The sequence below is a fragment of the Microcebus murinus genome, chromosome 2 (assembly GCF_040939455.1).
Source record: "Microcebus murinus isolate Inina chromosome 2, M.murinus_Inina_mat1.0, whole genome shotgun sequence".
NCBI classification, from domain to species: Eukaryota; Metazoa; Chordata; class Mammalia; order Primates; family Cheirogaleidae; genus Microcebus; species Microcebus murinus.
Genome location: NC_134105.1, coordinates 2,209,618 through 2,228,402, shown reverse-complemented (window position 1 = coordinate 2,228,402; position 18,785 = coordinate 2,209,618). Strand labels below are relative to the sequence as shown.

General features: G+C 56.6%; 1 protein-coding gene across 1 annotated transcript; it reads right to left on the bottom strand.

The window, feature by feature from the left end:
* Nucleotides 1-649: 649 nt before the first annotated feature.
* Nucleotides 650-12,743, bottom strand: RNF207 (ring finger protein 207). The gene is given in 18 exon segments (XM_075993461.1): nucleotides 650-2,008; nucleotides 2,011-2,023; nucleotides 2,920-3,000; nucleotides 6,650-6,767; nucleotides 7,086-7,137; nucleotides 7,381-7,566; nucleotides 7,817-8,003; nucleotides 8,735-8,832; nucleotides 8,911-8,979; nucleotides 9,399-9,467; nucleotides 9,540-9,612; nucleotides 9,805-9,851; nucleotides 10,153-10,278; nucleotides 10,361-10,436; nucleotides 10,507-10,588; nucleotides 10,681-10,825; nucleotides 11,805-11,937; nucleotides 12,553-12,743. Coding segments are annotated over 18 exon segments (1,902 nt in total). The 3' UTR covers nucleotides 650-1,852.
* Nucleotides 12,744-18,785: the final 6,042 nt, after the last annotated feature.

Sequence of the window (18,785 nt, the reverse complement as noted above, 5' to 3'; positions counted from 1 at the left end):
AGAGCATAAAATGAAACCTTTCACGAGGACGTGCAGGCGGCCGCTGCTGAGAGAGGTAGTTTACAGAAGAGGTAGTGGGGTGAGCCTCTCAGCAGGACAGAAAGCAAAAGACAGCGTACCTGATGCCCCTTAGTTGGCGTGAACTGCTTCTTGAGCCTAAAAAAGTACACTGTATTGATCTCTTCCATTCGTTTACGAACCTAGGGGATTGATACGACAGGGAAAAACGTCCCTAACCCAGTAAGCTGTGCGAGCCGGTCAGGCTCCGTGAGGTCCCGGCCACGGCTCACTGGTCGTAGTCCCCCATCATGGGCACAGCACACCACTGTCCCTGCTCTGCACTTTCTTACTGCCTTAGGTAGTTGTGACCGCCCGCCGTAGCTTGCTTTTGTAGTGGTTTGGCAAGGTTAGGAGACCTCAACCTCTCCGTTGTGGTGGGAAGCGCTTCATCTCCGTGCGCTTGGAAGACCCAGCCACCCCGAGTGGAGGCAGCCTCTGTCCCACCGCAAGGAGGGTAACTTAACCAGAGTAATTATTCTACTCTTCTTTTTACATACAGATGTGTTTATTTAAATATTTTAAATTGGATTTTCTTTCACAGATACTGATTATTCTTTCCAATTCTTAAATAAATAAAACTGTACTTGATTTCACAATGAACAAGCGTGATTGTCTGGGATGTAGGAACTCTAAGGTCATGTCGCCTCTGGATAAGAAGCATCCTGAGCCCACGGCATCGAGCCAGGTGTGTTTTGCCACCTCAGTTCCCTTCTGCATCCCTACCTCTCATCAGTTTGAAATGATAAGTTCCTTTTGCCCGTTAGGCTACCACGGAAGTCCATGATGCTTTGGAATGTGAGGTTCAGTGCTCTGAAACGGCAGGGGCGTTCATGTGATGTGATTAATGTATTTACGAGTCGAGGTGCCGGCCTACCCAGCACATAGATGCCATTTACTGTTCAACCCGCTGCAGCAAGCTGGACATTTGCTTAAAATCTGACTATCTGGGCATCCATTTGCCACCAGAACCTTTTAAATTTTAGGTCATGCATGTTAATTTTTTAAAAGCATCTATTAAGCTCCTCTCAATAAAAGAGTACTGTGTAGAAATGGAAAACTACTGGGAAAAAATGAGTAGAAGAAAGATTGCTTCTTCATTGTGCTTTACTATCGATAGACGGTAAACACGGGAGGGTTACAGCACTTTGGGCAAGTCGTGAGGCTGTAAGATGACATCGGCCACGCGGGCTGGCCAGCTGCTTCCCCCGGCTTCACGAGCTCTGCCCCTGCCACAAAGGGAGAAAAGCTGCAGCAAAGGTTCTTGGCCCTTTCGTGAGTCACCGCTCAGATTACCAGGTGGAGCTTGCCGGTGGCACCAGGTTAGCAGTGGGGCTGTGATTCAGAAGAAACTGGATTTGTTCTTGGCAGGGCAGGTGTGCTGTGGTGGCGGGGCCTTGTTACCTGAAACAGACCAGTACCCCTCTACGGGACCACAGCCTGCCCTAGACAGGGCCCAACACGTGGGCCCTCAGTACATAGACCCTGCACAGGTGAGCGATTTTAGGCTGGATGTTCACTTGAACGTTTTCCACTCGGACTGGGAAGTTGTCCCAAGTCACTGTGATTAGGACGGAGACTTTATACCATGTGAACGTAGGGAAAAGGGAGACTTAGCCCAAGCCAAAGAATCTGAAAGTATGACCTGTCAGAGAGTTTCTGAGTTTTACTATTGATAGATAACCAATCACGTTTCAAAGAAATAACTACAACGGGAACAACCTTGTCTTAAATGATGTCCCAGCCTTGACATACATGCTATAAAAAGCCTGACCACTTGGGACCGGTCCATTTGCTAATTTGGGTGTTTCCTTAGTGTGGGGATGTCACCCCCATTTTTCTGTGTGGGTCTGTGACAGTCCTTCTTTTTCAGTGGCAGCTCTTCTGAAAGGCTGTTCAGGGTCCAGCTGTTTCCTTTAGGCTCTGACGTCTCCTCTCTCTTTTCTGGGACGCTTCTGGATCGTTCCTATAGGGGCAGCGGAACAGGAGCTCACCCATTCCGCTTCCCGGTTTCACTATCTCCTGCACTAAAATCCACTCCGGCCAAGGCTTTCAGAAGGGAAAACCTGGATGCACCCTTGGGCGACCACGTCTTCAGAATCAGAAATGCATCTGTCTCAGAAAAGATTCTTACCTTGGTCCTGAGAACCGTTCCCCAGGAAACAGTTTTGAGTTCCTAAAACACCCGTGAGCTAAGGCTATTTCTCGGCTCACGGTGGCCGTGCACTGAGTTGTGTTATTTAGCTGGGCACTGAGGCCCAGCTAAATAAACAGCCACCGTGCCGGGGACGGTGGGACCATCTCCGCACCGTTACTGGCCTCACTGTGACTCTGGCAGTTCAGCAAACTTCACACTCCAGGACCTTTTATCTCTTGACACTACAATCTCACCCCTGTCCCAGTATTAACACGTTTTACTGTGAGCAAAACATGAAAGAGCAGCCCGTGACGGTGACACATGTCTGTTCCTGCACATTCCTGTTCCCGTGGCAAGTGTTCAGGCAAACACTGCGGCTGTGCTGAGCAGTGACGCCCTCACACCAAGAAATCACCCTCAGTCACTTTTTGTCACTTCAGTGAGCTGAGTCACTCCAGGGAAGTGCTCGCAGCTCCCAGTGGAGAAAGTGAACCCAGGCAGCAACCTGGTAAAATGTCGGTCCTGTCTCCCAGAGTCACACCTGTTACCTACAGAGTCACTTGTCTAAGTCACTTCTCCAGGCAAAGAGCCTCTGTGACCTTTCTTAGTTTACAATCTGAGGCCCAGCCGAGGCCACAGAGCTGGCCCGTGGCAAGCTGGGACTTGTCTTCCTATTAGTCACCGAAATCCCTTGCCCCCTCTCAGGTGGGAAAGACTCACTTTACCTGGCCGGGGCCTCCCCATTCCTGCCGTCGTCATACATGTTTTGTAGATTCTCTGACTGTTCGTCCACGGGTGTCTGAAACCTGGGTGAGAGAAGGCGGGGACTGGGGCTCTCAAAGGCAGCAGAGCCAGCCTGCCACGTGGCCTTAAATGAAACACCCAAGGGCCTGCCCTGCACTTGGTTCTTTTGGTCCTCAAACATTTACTGAGGGCCAGCGGTTCGCCGGGGCCGGGGCTGCGTAGAGGGCAGGAGAGGCCAGGCCTTGCTGGGAGACACATGACGGAGGGAAGGGCGCACAGTGGGGCAGGGCGTGCAGCAGCAGTCGAGTGGGACCTGCTTTAATCGGGGTGGCTGGGGAGGCCTCTCAGCTGACACTCAAGCTGAGTTCTGGGTGTGAGGATCGTGAGACAGTCTGAAAGAAGAACATTCCAGGCAGAAGCCCAGAAGTGGGAGCCAGTCTACCTGCTTTGAGGGGAACTGAAAGGCCATCACCACCAGGGTGTTGGGAAGGGCTGATTGGTCAGAGGTGAGCAGGGAAGGTCCCCAAGAGTTGTCAGGCCCTGCTGTGATGGGCATCCTGGGCTTCTAGGATGTGTGACAGCTGTGGGCCAGGGAGGGCTGGCCATGGTGGGTTGGACTGGGGGGTAGTAACAGACACCAAAACCGGTGCACGGGGACAAAGAGGAGCGTCAACAGGACTCGGGATGGGTGCAGTGGGACAGGGCTACGGAAGGAATCCAGGCTGTCTCCCAGGCTTTGCACTTGAGCACCGGAGTGAGTCGGTGCCATTTGCTGAGCTGAGGAGATGAGAGTAGGGTGTTGGGGGCGGACACCGAGAGCTCTGCTGGCCACTGCTGAACTTGAGGCGCCTGGGAAACACCCGGGTGGAGATGCCCAGGCTGAGGCGGAGGCAGAGGAGTCTGGAGCGCAGGAGAGCGCTGTGCTGCGGAGGGGTGTGGGGAGGGGGTCGGGGGCTGGGGTGAAGCAGGTGGAAGCTTCACCTGGGAAGTGGTGCTGTGAGGAACAGTAGAGCCAGCGCCACCCCTGCCCTGAGCCTCAGGAGCTGAGCTCCAACCAGCTCAGACGTCATTTCCCTGCAAGAAACAGTGGCTCTGCCACACACACTTCAAGCCAGCTTCTCGCCGAAGCAGAGCACACGGATGGGAAAGTGCGCAGATGCTAAGAGTTCACTTGACACATGCCCACAGCGTGGACAAGCCTGTGTGGTCTGGCCAGCACCCAGAATGCCATGCCCACCCCAGGATAACCACCATCCTGATGCTGGCAGTTACTTCTGCCTGGTGTTGGAGGCTTTATTTATTTATTTATTTATTTTTGAGACAGAGTGTCGCTTTGTTGCCCAGGCTAGAGTGAGTGCCCTGGCGTCAGCCTAGCTCACAGCAACCTCAGACTCCTGGGCTCAAGCAATCCTGCTGCCTCAGCCTCCCGAGTAGCTGGGACTACAGGCATGCGCCACCGTGCCCGGCTAATTTTTTCTATATATGTTAGTTGGCCAGTTAATTTCTTTCTATTTATAGTAGAGACGGGGTCTTGCTCTTGCTCAGGCTGGTTTCGAACTCCTGACCTGGAGCAAATCCGCCTGCCTCGGCCTCCCAGAGAGCTAGGATTACAGGCGTGAGCCACCGCGCCCGGCCTGGTGTTCGAGGTTTTATAAATGGAATCATACAGTATCTGGAGCAAAGGACTTGGAACGTCCACCTAGGAGCCTATGGAGGAGGAAACATGGCAACCAGTCCTGGGTAGACAGGGACTTGATCAAAGGTGTGCAAAGAAAATGGTGAGTTTAATCTCTCAGCGTGACACGTTAAAATAGTCACTTAAAGATGACTTGGCAGTCCTGGGATGATGCCAGGTTAAGAACAGGAAAGGATGGCCCTGAAACTTTGGAGGCTGGAGAGCACATGAACAAGTGGTGGCTAATTTAGCAGACCTGAGAAACCTGAGTTGGGGACTGACAGCAGGACAAGCTGGGGACAGACCCGGTTCACACCCTGCAGAGTCCTCAGGAGCTGGCAGCTCCGTTCGTTGCCTCTGCAAAATGGGACCGCCACTGAGCAACCATGGGGGGACCAAATGGGTGGGACCAAAACAGGGAGGATGGTGCCGCCACTGAGCAACTGCTCCTGTCCCACTGCAGCAGAAGTCCAAGGGACAGTTCTGAGAGGCCATGACACATAGCTGAGAATTGTGCTGAAAACCAGAAAGTCAGGTGTGCACGCAAATACTCCACAGGGAGGCCTTCCGGGAAGGAAACTGGCAAAGGACCTGAGACAGACATTGGAGCATCCAAAAAAAGCAAGAAGAGCCCGCCCACGCAGCATCCCTGTGCTCAGCTTCCAGCCCCAGCCCCCACTCCTAAAATGACAGATCATCAGGATTACCTGAAATTTAAGAAACGCCTCTACTAGGAAAGATGGAAGCCTAAACAAACAAAATGTGACTTGGAGGAAAACCGAGGGCAGCGAGAAAACTTCCAAAACAGAAAAAGCCCTCGCCTATCAGTCTCAGAGGGTGAGACAGTGTGTCCATGAAACAACAGGATGGTATGATGAAAGAACAGAGAGAGCTCTTGAAAATTAAAAACAAGATAGTATGCATGCTGATAAGTTTCATAAAAAAAGAAAAAAAAAAAAAGATAGCAGAAATGAACCACTCAATAGAAAGATTGGAAGATAAAAAGGAAATCTCCCAGAAAATATAAGACAGATGGAAAACAGGGCAGAAAAGTTAAACTAGAGGGCCAGCCTAGGAGAGCCAATATGCAATCAAAGGAATTCCAAAAAGAGAAAAAGTATAGAAACAAACTAATTCAAAAAGAAATATGCCGGCTGGGCATGGTGGCTCACGTCTGTAATCCTAGTCCTCTGGGAGGCCGAGGTTCCCAGGAGGATCACTCAAGGTCAGGAGTTCAAGACCAGCCTGAGCAAGAGCATGACCCTTTCTCTAATAAAAATAGAAGGAAATTAGCTGGACAACTAAAAATATATAGAAAAAATTAGCCAGGCATGGTGGCACATGCCTATAGTCCCAACTATGTGGAAGGCTGAGGCAGTAGGATCGCTTGAGCCCGGAAGTTTGAGGTTGCTGTGAGCTAAGCTGATTCTATGGCACTTTAGTCCTGGCAACAGAGTGAGACTCTGTCTAAAAAAAAAAGAAGACTGGATGGGGCAAGTAGCATCCCTAGGAGAGTGGTGGGAGGAGGGAGAGCCCAGGCTACAGCTGTGCAGCGGAACTACAGGGCAACCAGCACACCCTAGGCTGAATGACTCAGAGATGGCACATTGAAGACCTGCCACCAAGATGCCTCTGCCACTGTAACACCTTTGATGCCTGAGTACGGTGATGACAGAGCCTAAGCCAGACTTGGCTTGTCTTAACCATTGTTGGTGAAATTCCTCTGCTCTCCTCCGTGTCCTGCTGCTTGGACCAGCTGAAGTCCCCCATGACAGCCCAAGAAATACCTTCTGCCGTGACCTACTCCTTGAGGGCTGGAGGTATCAATTGTGTGTCTAGAAGCAGAAACTCAGAGCAACCCACTCACTGTGACCACGTTTTTGCAGATGTCCAGCACCTGGTCTGCCCAGATGCCCCGACTAAACCCTCATGACCTGGCCCGCTGACTTCCCTGAACGAGGGCCTGAATGTGTGGCACCTTTGCCATGCACATTCCGAACAGTGTCAGAGGCCCTGGGAACACCCGCTGGCCTCACCTGGGCTCCAGCCGCTCCTTCACCTTGGCGATGGAGCGGACGTAGGGCGTGATCTGCTTGGTGATGGTGGTCAGGTAGGCATTCTCCTGCTGCAGCTGCAGGAGGTCGTGAAGCTGGGCTGTGGGGGCCAAGGCCAGAGCGTAGGGGCTTGTTGCTTTCAGATTCTCTCTCAAGCCTGGCGCCACCTAAATATCCCAACTGTTTCAATGACTACCTCTAACTAAAGAGCGAGGCCCTGGCTGAGGGCATTCTACTCCCTGAATCCTGACCTCGGATGCATCGTTTGGGGCCAGCTGGCAGCCGGGAGGCAAGTCAAGTGCTAAGGGGAGGGCTGTGGGGACTGTATCTGGTTAGTGGCTGACTCCGACTTGCTCCCCCGCTAGCACGTGGGTTAGCTCGGGACAGTGATTTCGCTCAGCAGCCAGCTGCCTGGGACCTTCATAAATCTCCTGCTCGCCAGCCACGCGCTGATAGGCTTCCTCCCAAATCTGAAAGGCGAAAGTTGGGTGTTGGATGTGGCAGTGGGATGAAATTCCACTGGTGGCGTTTCTGTCTCCAGCTACGCAGAGCCCCACAGCACCCCCCAGCCAGGTCCACGTGGCTCCAGAACCTGCCACGTGAGGGTCTCATGGGGCGGCAGGCCAGGTCCTGTTTCCCCCACTTCCCGTCTGGGGGTAGCCCGTGTGTCTGCTGATGGGTGGGGCTGGAGTCCGGTTCCTGGGGAGGGCTACCTCCTGGAAGACGGCTCTCATGCCCTCGGTGGAGGCGTGCTCCGAGGCGATGCGCGCGTCCAGCTGCAGGGCCTTGTGCAGGACGTCGCCCATGATCTCCGCCTTGATGAGCGAGTGGTGCTTGGTGAGGTCCCGGTGCAGCTCCTGCACCTGGTCCTTCAGGTACTGTACCTCCACCTGCAGGCGCTGCACGGGGCATGGGGCCATCAGGGCGGGGGCATGGGGTTGTCATCAGGGGCCTTTTCACTGCCGGGGCGTGAGGGACGGATGGCTGCTGGGCCCAGCAGCCAGGGCAACTCGATGTGCGCTGTGGTGAAGAATGCGCGGGGCCCTTCCCACCGCAGGCCCCCAGCCCCTCACCCGGGGGCCCTTCCCACCACAGGCCCCCAGCCCCTCACCCGGGGGCCCTTCCCACCGCAGGCCCCCAGCCCCTCACCCGGTAGGAGTCCTCATAGTGGCGGCAGTGCTCTGCAAAGGGCGTGTTCTGGCCCTCAGCCAGCAGCACCTTGGTGCCGATGGACCGGTGCAGCGTGGGCTTCTGGACCAGGGACACCAACATCTTCCCCACCGGGGAGGGGCAGCGGGGCCCCATCAGCACCTTGGGGCCTGAGCCCCCTGCCAGCCTGGGGAGAAGCAGTGCGGATGCAGTCTGCCTGCCCCCCCAGCCTCCCAGGGCACCCCCTTGTGCCCTGCTCGCATGGAGCTCTCAGCCACCTGCGCACAGCAGGGCGCTGGGAGCTACCAAAAGCAGGGTGCAAGGTGCACCCAGTGACGTCCACATCTGTTTCTTAAAGCTCCCCAGAGCGGCTCCAGGGTGCAGCCAAGGGCAAGCCCCTGGAGATGCGGCCAGAACTGGTCCCGAGTAAATGGTACGTTCACTTCCGTGCCTGACAGTGGAAGTGTGGGCTGACACCCAATCGCTCTTGCTTCCTGAGGCCCCTGGACACACACATGCCAGTCTCAGCATTTCTCCTAACGCACCCAGTGTCTCCAGCCTTCTGCTGGGCCCAGGAATCAGGCCCCGTGGTTCAGGCTACCCTGGCAGTGCCCAGCCCAGCCCTAGGCCCCCGGTCCCGGGGAGGCTGCAGCGGTGGTGGGGGGCAGTTCCGAGTCCTCTCTTCCTCCCCTGGCCGAGCTCCGCGTCAGCTCTGCCATGGGCTCCGGGTCGGGGTGTCCCTGGGGGTGCCGCTGGCTCCGCAGACTCGCCGCCCCCCTCCCGCCTCCGTTGGCGCCCAGACACTGCGCTGGAGCTTGAAGAGCCAAGCCCCGGGGAGAGCAGCGCAGCCTTTCCGGGATGATCCGCCCCCTCCCCCAGTGTGGGACCTCGTGCCCGCCCGCCCTGGCCGCGGCTCACGAGTTGGCGCCACCCGCGGCGGCCGCCGCCCGGCGCGGCCCCAGCAGCAGCAGCGGCTCCAGGCAGCGGGCGAACTCGGCGCGGTGGTCGCTGGCGATCTGGGCGGCGGGACGGAGTCGTGAGGCCTCCAAAGCGCCGATGGGGCCCCCACCCGGCCCACCGCGCCGCCCGCGCACCTTGCTGCTTTGCGCAGGCCTTAGGCGGTGCGGCCGCGTGACGATGCCCTGCAGCCTCCCCAGCAGCTCCTGCGGAGGGGCGGCCTCCGGCGGTGGCACCGGCAGGGTGACAGTCGGCGGGGGGTGGCAGCCAGGCGGGCAAAGGGGAGAGGTGGAGGGCGGAGGCCCAGAGCAAGTCTGTCTTGGGCATTTCACCTGGTGTCCCTTAGTGGCTCCAACCCTGCCCTGGGACTTCCCTTACCAAGCCTCCCCACCCCATCCCCAAATCCATAGGAGAGGTGGCTTGAGACACCCCTCACTTGGGGGTGGAGGCTGATGCTCCCTTCTAGGCTTCGCTGTTCTTTTAGAAGGGACTCCCCCTGGCCCCTAATTGGCTTGTAGATGATAGAGTGGAGGAGGGGAAGGTGAGTCCAGAGACCCCTGGTCCAGCCCCCAGGTGACAGGTGGAGGCAGTAGCCTGGGTATGCAGGGCGGGCGGGGAGACTCACGTAGCCCAGGTCCAGGAACTCAGCCTTGCTGGCCAAGCTGAGGAAGGAAGAGCAGATGACCAGGTGAACCTGTGGGAGGGGACGCGGCTCAGTGCCCGGCTGGGGAGGAGGGACCCAGCCCACACGCCCAGCTCCCCTTACCTGCAGTGTGGGCAGCAAGGTGGCCAAGTGGGAGAGCTGCTCCTTGAAGGCCTTGTCCTTCTCCTCGTACTGGCTGCGGGAGGGGCAGGCTCCTGGTCTCCCAGAGGAGGGCTGCCCACCCCCTGGGGGGCCTCAGACCCTTCTCTGTGCCCTGAGCCACCCCACCCTCCTCAGCAGGGTGGCCACCTGGATTTCTTGCTTCCCAGGGAGGAGCGGGCCTGAGCGTGTGGGGCCAAGCGCAAGGGGAGGGAGGCTGCCCACTCACCTCTGCACGGCCTGCAGCAGCAGCGCCTTTCGCTCCGCCAGCTTGTCCTGGGAGAGACAGCCCCCACTGACCGCGTGCCCGGCCACCTCCCCCCACACACTGTCCCGGAGCGCCAGCCCTGCTGTGAGGCGGAGGCCTGCCTTCCTGCGTGCCTGGGAACCCTCACCTTAAATGTCACCTCCTGAGCGAAGTAGTCCTTGACCGCCCCCACCACCAACACCAGCCTGGGGCAGGCAGGCTTTGGCTTCCCTTCTGGAACTCTCCTTGCAACTGAGATTAAGTAACTCCTGGAGCGCAGTTGAGCGCCAGCTGCCCTGCGACAGGAGCCACGCCCTCCCCGCCCCTCACCTGCATGCTGCCGAAGAGGGCGTGGATGGCAGCCTCCTCCTCGGCCGCGCTGCGCCGCACCTCCTCCACCATAGCCTGCAGCAGCGCGGTGGCCTCCTGCGTGGCCGTCTGCAGGGCCTTCACGGCCTGGGGACAGGGCGGGCTCAGGCTCGCACGCGCCGCCGCGCGTCCCCACGCTCCCGCCCGGGCGCGCCGGACCCCGGCTCACCAGCACCGCCTGTTCCAGCCGCTCGCAGCCCTGCACATAAGCCGACTCCAGGTCCACGCAGTGGGCCCGGCTCTCCCTGCGGGAGCCGCGGGTAAGGCCGGCTGCGTCGCGCTCCAGCCCCCTCCCCTCGCGCTCGCTCTACCCACCCCTGCATGTCCCGGAAGCAGCGGATGCACAGCAGCGACTTCTTGTCGGTGGAGAACATGAGGTAGGGCTCGGCGTGCAGCGCTGCGGGGCCGGGCGGCAGTGAGGGCGTCGGGCAGTGTCCGCCCAGGTCCACACACCGCGCCGGGATCCCCAGCCCCGCGTGCCTCACTCACTGCACTTCTGGAGCACGTCCCGGCTGCGCTGGCCCAGGGCCACGATGTCGTGGCGCGCGAACATGCGCGCCCGGTGCGTCTCCTCTCGGCAGCGCGCGCACAGGGGCTGCCCACAGGTGTTGCAAAAGTACATGGTCTCCAGGTCCTGCCAGGCAGAGCGCGGGCTCAGGCCGCCTGCCGGCGGGAGCAGAGCTACAGCCAGCACGGAACTGCAGCCGAGGAGCGTCATTGCGGGTGTCTGTCCCAGCCTGGGGCAGGCAGGCAGCTAAACTGCAGCCCTCTCCTCTAATGGGGTCATGCAGTGCTCTAATACACCCAGTTCACAGATGTGGACACTGAGGCTCAGAGACCAGGTAAGTAGGTCCAGGAAGGGGCAGCTACCCAGAAGGGGCTTGGAGGGGCAGTTCCATGGGTGGGTGAGGGGAGAGGGCAGGAACTGCATTTGCCAAGCATTTTACCTACAAGTGGGTTCCCTTGCCCAGGCCAGATCCAGGGCCTAGAGTCCAGGGCTCAGGTTGCAGCCCTGGCATTGACCCAAGCAGTGGTTGATAGAATAAGCTCCAACTGCTTACCTTGGCATTCAAGGCCATTTCCTCACCTCCTGCGGATCATCACTGTACTTCTGGGTCACCCATTTCTCAGCACTTGCCCAGCAACTCCCTGGCCCCCAGGTTTACTCCTGCAGGTCCAGCCTCCACAGGCCAGAGCCCCACGTGAAGTGACGAAGTGATGGGACAGTGCGCTGTCCTCACTTCCCCTTGGGCTAGAGCTGCTCACCTGCCACTTAGGTAGCAGAGGGTCCTGGAGGGTCAGCCGAGGCCTGTGTGTGGGCTGGACTGCCCTTCCTGTGCCAGCTCACAATTCCACCCTGGGTTGGGGGCCAGTACGATCTCCCCAAATCCAATGGCCTTAATCTCTGCCACTATCTGGGTATTGACTCAAGTCACTTATTCTGGACCTCGGTCTCCCCAACTGTGCAAGGGGCCCACATTCAGGGTGCAAGGTGCCTTAGGGAGGTGTTGGAGAATCAACATTCTGGTCATCCTCCCAGGCGGTGTTGGGTGCATGCTTCAAGCGTCAGGTCTGTGCAGCCTAGCACCCACTGCCCCCCCCACCGCCCCTGCCTGCTTGCTGCACTCCAGGTCACAGTTGGCACAGCACACCACCTCCACGCCATCCCCGGAGCTGTCCACCAGGAACTGCAGCAGCCGGTCCACTGGCGGGAGCCCACTGGGACCTTTCACCACCGTCTGGTGTCTGTGGAGGGACAGTAACCAAGATCCAGACACCCCTTCCCTGAGGCCCCTACCCCCACCCCTCACATTCCAGGGTGGAGCTAAAAATAGCTGTGTTGGGAGGTGGGTGCACTGCAGCCCCGGGGTCTGCTATAAATATCACAGCCAGTGCTTACCCTGACTCGGTCCCTACCCTAGCCCAGTCCTGTGCAGTCCTGCAAGATGCCCTGGGTGTCCAAAACAGAAGCCTCCCCCTTCAGCACCCTATCACTGTATTGGGCAAATTTAGTGCCACCCCTCATACCTTGATTCCACATAACCTGTGGTTATGTTGACTTAAGACTTCTAGGACCCCTAAAGTATCCTGAGCCTAACTTGAGCCCCACCCTCACCTTCTAACTTTTTAAGGAAGTCCTTGGGCCAGTAGCTGCTCTCTCCAGCCTCAGTTAACCTGCTCTGTAAAATGGGCTGGAATCTGCAAGTTCTGGCATGGAGAGCTACGGATTGGGTGCAGCCTCTCCCAGGCATTCTGTCTGGAGTCTGAGCCCTATCCTCCCCTCATGGGGAGGGGGCCCTTCCTGGCAGAGCTAACCCTTGGCCTCCAGGGCCTGCTGTGTGGGGACTTTGGGGCACTCACTGGCACAGCGGGCAGGTGAGGCGGCCATCTGTGGCGCGGCCGCGCAGGCAGTCGGTGCAGAAGCTGTGGAAGCAGTCCAGCAGGCACGGGCGCTCGTACTGCGCGTGGCACAGAGGGCAAACCAGCGGGTGGCCGCTGGCGGCATCCAGGGAGCTTGGGCCCTCCAGAGGCGCAAAGATAGCTCCTGACATCTGCAGGCACAGCGCAGGACAGTGGCTGACATGCGCTAGCCCCCGTGGCCCCCCGCCCCCCAGGCGCCGGCACCCTCCTGCCTATCCGGCCTGGACCCCACGAGGCGTCCAGCGGCTGTGGAGCGGGAGCCGCTAGGGCCGGGGCTGGGGCAGGGAGCGCTGGCGAGTGGCGGCTCGTACCTGCACGCCGGGCCGCTCGCTGTGGGCTGGCCGTCCTCTGCGCCTCTCCAAGCGCTCCCAGTGCGGCCTTGAGCACTCGCGCCGTCGCCCTGCCAAACCCAAGGAGCCACCAGCCCTGGAAGGTCAGGCCTTGGGACCGCACGAAGCTTCCTAGCCGGCGCCCGGCCTCTCCTCACTCCCACCCCCGGAATTCCCCGACCGGTGTCCTCTGGGTGACTCGCAGGCGACGCCCCATCCGCGTTGCTGGGGGTGCGGTGCTCGCGCCCACCTTCCCCGGGCGGCTGCTCCCTCGCGGCACGGCGGGCGCCTGAACCGAACTGGGCACTGGGCGAGCTGGAGTGGACGGTGCCAGGCGAGGGTCCACGGCTCGGACCGGACCCCACCCGGGATGGCAGAGCCCCGAGTCACAGGCTGACAGAGCGGCGCCGAGGACCTTGGCTGCAGGGTGTTCAGGGGTGCTCTTCCACCCGGCTTGGGGCTCAGCAGTCCCCGCAGCCCCTTTTTTCGACGGGCAATCGGGGGCGCCAGAGAGTAGCGGGCGCCCCCTCCACCGACGTGCCGGCGCTGGGGGCGGGAGCGAGAGGCTTTGGAACCCCAGGCCTGCCTTCTGGGCTCCCGACCCACCGAGTGACCGACCTCTCAGAGCCTGGCGGGGGGGCGGGGAGGAATGGGGCCGGGCTCCTGATAAAGCAGTGAGACCATAATGGAAAAGGCACGTGAGATGCCCGTGCTGGGCGTCCAGATAATTAAAGCCCCAACCCCACTGCCAGCAGAGATCCCAGAAGTGGGTGGGTGTGGGTGGGCGTTTGGAGGGGAGGTTGGAGCCTTCCCAGCAGGGCCCCTTCTGCTGCTCCTGGCCTGGCAAAGGCCTGTTTATCCCAGTGCTATTTTCTCCCCAGTGCCCTCCCTGCCTCGGTCCAGGCGATCAGTTATCAGCTTTCTCCGCCCGCCCGTTGTCTGGAGCGCCCTCCCTTGTTTCTGCCCCTCTTGCAATCCCAGAGGCAAGCCCCAAGCCTGACCCGCACAAGGTGCCCAGTAGCTGGGTGCGGTGGCTCGCCTGGAGTCTCAGCTGCTCTGGAGGCTGAGGTGGGAGCATCTCCTGAAGCCAGGAGTTTGAGACCAGCCTGGGCAATATAGCCAGACCCTGTATCTGAAAAAAAAAAGTAATGAAGATGCTCAATTAAGGCTTACTAATTAGTTAGAAAAATCTAGGAGATAATATTTGTTTTGTTTTTCTTTTTGTTTTGGGGAGATAATATTTGAATGATTTTTTTTTTGAGACAGAGTCTCGCTTTCTTGCCTAGGCTAGAGTGAGTGCCGTGGCGTCAGCCTAGCTCACAGCAACCTCAAACTCCTGGGCTCAAGCAATCCTCCTGCCTCAGCCTCCCGAGTAGCTGGGACTACAGGCACGAGCCACCATGCCCGGCTGATTTATATATATATATATATATATATATTAGTTGGCCAATTAATTCCTTTCTATTTTTATGGTAGAGACGGGGTCTCGCTCAGGCCGGTTTTTTTTTTTTTTTTTTTTTTTTTTTGAGACAGAGTCTCGCTTTGTTGCCCAGGCTAGAGTGAGTGCCGTGGAGTCAGCCTAGCTCACAGCAACCTCAAACTCCTGGCTCAAGTGATCCTCCTGCCTCAGCCTCCCAAGTAGCTGGGACTACAGGCATTCGCCACCATGCCCGGCTAATTTTTTGTATATATTAGTTGGCCAATTAATTTCTTTCTATTTATAGTAGAGACGGGGTCTCACTCTTGCTCAGGCTGGTTTCGAACTCCTGACCTTGAGCAATCCACCCGCCTCCGCCTCCCAGAGAGCTAGGATTACAGGCGTGAGCCACCACGCCGGTTTTGAACTCCTGACCTTGAGCAATTCGCCCGCCCCGTCTTGGCCTCCCAGACTGCTAGGATTACAACAGGCATGAGCCACCGCGCCCGGCCTGATTTTTTTTTTTTTTTTTTTTTTTGAGACAGAGTCTCACTTTGTTGTCCAGGCTAGAGTGAGTGCCGTGGCGTCAGCCTAGCTCACAGCAACCTCAAACTCTTGGGCTCAAGCGATCCTCCTGCCTCAGCCTCCCGAGTAGCTGGGACTACAGGCATGCGCCACCATGCCCGGCTTATTTTTTATATATATATCAGTTGGCCAATTAATTTCTTTCTATTTATAGTAGAGACGGGGTCTCGCTCTTGCTCAGGCTGGTTTTGAACTCCTGACCTTGAGCAATCCGCCCGCCTCAGCCTCCCAAGAGCTAGGATTACAGGCGTGAGCCACAGCGCCCGGCCTGATTTTTTTTTTTTTGAGATAAGTTCTCACTCTGTCTCATCAGCTGGAGTTCAGTGTTGTCATCATAGCTCACTGAAACACAAACTCCTGGGCTTAAGCGATCCTCCTGCCTCAGCCTCCCTAGTAGCTGGGACTACAGGTGTGTGCCACAATGCCCAGCTAATTTTTAAATTTTTTATAGAGCGGGAGTCTCACTATTGCCCAGGCTTGAACTGGGTTTTGAAGGACGAATAGGAGTTTTTCAGGAGAAGGAAGTGAATTCTAAGGGCCCTCCCCAACCCTGGTTCTATTTGTGTTCCAAGTCATAGAAACAATAGTAAGGATGGCTAATGTTTATGAGCCAAGATACTATTTCAAACCCTTTTTCTTTTATTAGCCCAGTTAATCCTGACAACAACCTCAGAGAGTAGAAAATGTTATCCCTAATAAGCGGTGGGGCTGGTATATAAAACCAGGTGGGTGCCTTGTAAATGAATGGTGCATTGATTTCCCAGTAGGAGGTGTTCTTCATAGTTGGGCTTCTTTAATTCATCACTTCATGTCTTTGTCTAGTATTTATTAAGCATCTGCCATGGGCCAGATGTTGTACTATAGGCATTGAGACATAGAAGGGAACACACCAGCCAAGGTTAGCCAAGAATACAAATAAACAAATACAATAATGTCAGACTGTATGAAATGCTTAGAAGAAAATAGTAAGGATGATATGATGGAGGGCAGCTGGGAGGGGCTGGAGCTAAGGACCACAGTAGGTGCCCATGGGCAGAGAGGGGCACTGAGCTTGAGACCACTGGAGGATGAGAAGAAATCAGGAAAAGTTCCAAGCAGGAGGAATCGCATGTGAAAAGCCCCCAAAGTGGGAATAAGTTTAGAGAAAACAAAGGAAGACCAATGTAGATGGAGATGAAGGAACTCGGGGTGGGGAGAGGGTGGGAGTGGGGCTGAGGATGGGGGATGGGGTCACCCTGGACAGGTGAGAGGCAGGGCAAAGGTGTGGGAGGGGAGGTGGGGGTGAAGGTGGTGCCCTGGACATTCCAGACTAGCAATATCAAGGAGGCCACTGGCTGTGCAAGTCAGGAGTGCAGGGAGGGGTCGGGGCTGCGCACATGCACCTGGGAGTCATATTTAAAGACAAGAGCGACCAGCCACGGTGGCTCACATGTGTAATCCTAGCACTCTGGGAGGCTGAGGCAGGTGGATCACTCGAGGTCAGGAGTTCGAAACCAGCCTGAGCAAGAGCGAGACCCTGTCTCTACTAAACATAGAAAGAAATTAATTGGCCAACTAATATATATAGAAAAAATTAGCCGGGCATAGTGGCATGTGCCTGTAGTCCCAGCTACTTGGGAGGCTGAGGCAGGAGGATCGCTTGAGCCCAGGAGTTTGAGGTGGCTGTGCCCTAGGCTGACACCACGGCACTCACTCTAGCCTGGGCAACAAAGTGAGACCCTGTCTCAAAAAAATAAAAAATAAGATAAAAATAAAGATAAGAGCCTGGGTCATGTCTAAAGATCAAGTGCAGATAAAGATGAGAGAAGCTTTGTGCCCTGCAGCACTTCAAGTCCAGGGATGAGGACTGGAGCAAGGAGACAAAGGAGCTGCCAATGAGGTCAGCTGAGAAGCAGGAGAGCCCAGCAGGGTCCTGGGGCCCAGGTAGGCGAGGCCAGTGGAGGAGGGAGTGACCATCGGTATCAGATGCTATTGAGAGAGGCAGGAAGATGAGTACAGAGAACTGGCGCCTAGCGAGGGCCGTCACTACTGATCTCGGTGAGGGCTGTCCTGGCAGCTGGGGGACAAAAGCCCGAGCAGAGCGTGTTCAACAGAAAGCAGGAGGAGAGAAGCTGGGGACACTGCACAGAGGCGAAGCTCCCAAGACGTTTTGTGTAAGAGGTGGAGAGAAAAGGAGTGGTCACTGAAGGGGGACATTGAGGGTCCAGGGAATTGCTTTTTCTTTTCTAAGATGGGAGATGTTAAAGCATGGCGCGATGCTGATGGGAATGATCCAGAAGAAAGGATAAACTGATGATTTTGAGGGACAGGTGAGGGCTGTTGCAGTGAAGTCCTCAGGCAGGCAGGAGTGTGTGAGATCATTGCCCAAGCATAGGGGCAGCCTCCGGTGGGAGCAAGGAGAGTTCTTCTATAGTGAGAGGAGGAAGGCAGAGGCTGGGGGCGCCGATGTGCTGGGTGGGTAGGTGTGGAGGCAGGAGGGTCTGAGAATCCCCTTGGGATTGCTTCTGCGTTGGCGGAGAAAGAGCAATGGAAGTCAGCAGCTGGGAGGGAGGTCTGGCTTTCTGACCAGAGATGTGAAATAGTCACTTAGGAGAGGGATTTAGGATTGTGGGCAGCCCTGAGAGCACACCTGGGGGCCAGAGTGATTTGGCCAGGGTCCAGTCGGGAGACACCCCCAACACTACATAATTTTTTTTTTTTTTGAAACAGAGTCTTGCTTTGTTGCCCAGGCTAGAGTGAGTGCTGTGGCGTCAGCCTAGCTCACAGCAACCTCAAACTCCTGGGATCAAGCGATCCTCCTGCCTCAGCCTCCTGAGTAGCTGGGATTACAGGCATGCGCCACCATGCCCGGCTAATTTTTTTTTGTATATATATTTTTAGTTGGTCAATTAATTTCTTTCTATTTTTAGTAGAGACAGGATCTCACTCAGGCTGGTTTTGAACTCTTGACCTTGAGCAATCTGCCCGCCTCAGCCTCCCAGAGTGCTAGGATTACAGGCGTGAGCCGCCACGCCCGGCACTACATAATTTTTAACTCAGAGAATTTAATATAAAGGATTGTTAACTGAAAGGGTAAAATAAGAACAGTAGCAACCATAGGAAGCAGCTACCGCTTACTCCTAGGGTGGTGTTATTAATATTAATGAACTATAGAAGCTCAAAGGAGGGGCTGGAGGAGCTGAAACCCAGGCATCTAAGGAGGGGCTGGAGGAGCTGAAACCCAGGCATCTAAGGAGGGGCTGGAGGAGCTGAAACCCAGGCATCTAAGGAGGGGGTGCTGCTCGGCTGGCGCTGGTTTCTCTGAGGAGAAGAAAATGAGGCTGATTCTGCAAGTGTTGGAATAACTGCAAACTGGATGCCACTGCTGTTTCGGGAATGTTCCAACTGCCACTGTCAGGCTGAAGAAGCAAGAATGGGTGACACCAACAGAAGAGGAACCAGGAAGGAGAACCCTCTACTGGTAGAACCTAATCGGGATCAGCTGGCAAAGCAGAAATGTTTGCAGAGGTCTAGCCTCAGCATTGCGAAGCCAAGAATAGCAGGTGGCTTTGGAGCATGGTCAGCGGGCACGGGAGGTCTAAGATTAAACCTAGACCAGTCAGCGCGGTGTGCGTTTCCTCCAGTGATTATAAGCCAGGATTGGACTTTTGCTAGGTGAGTACGTTGAAGCCAGGTAAAGTGAATAGCGTGTATGCAACTGAGTGATTATAATTCAGGATCCTGGAATATAATTCCGTAAGGACACCAGGGGTACCGGTGGGTACAAAGTAGCCCGATCTAGGGACGGTACGCCTAGGGTTGGAGACCCTTGCTTCTCCTCGTGTGGTTCATAGACCAGCAGC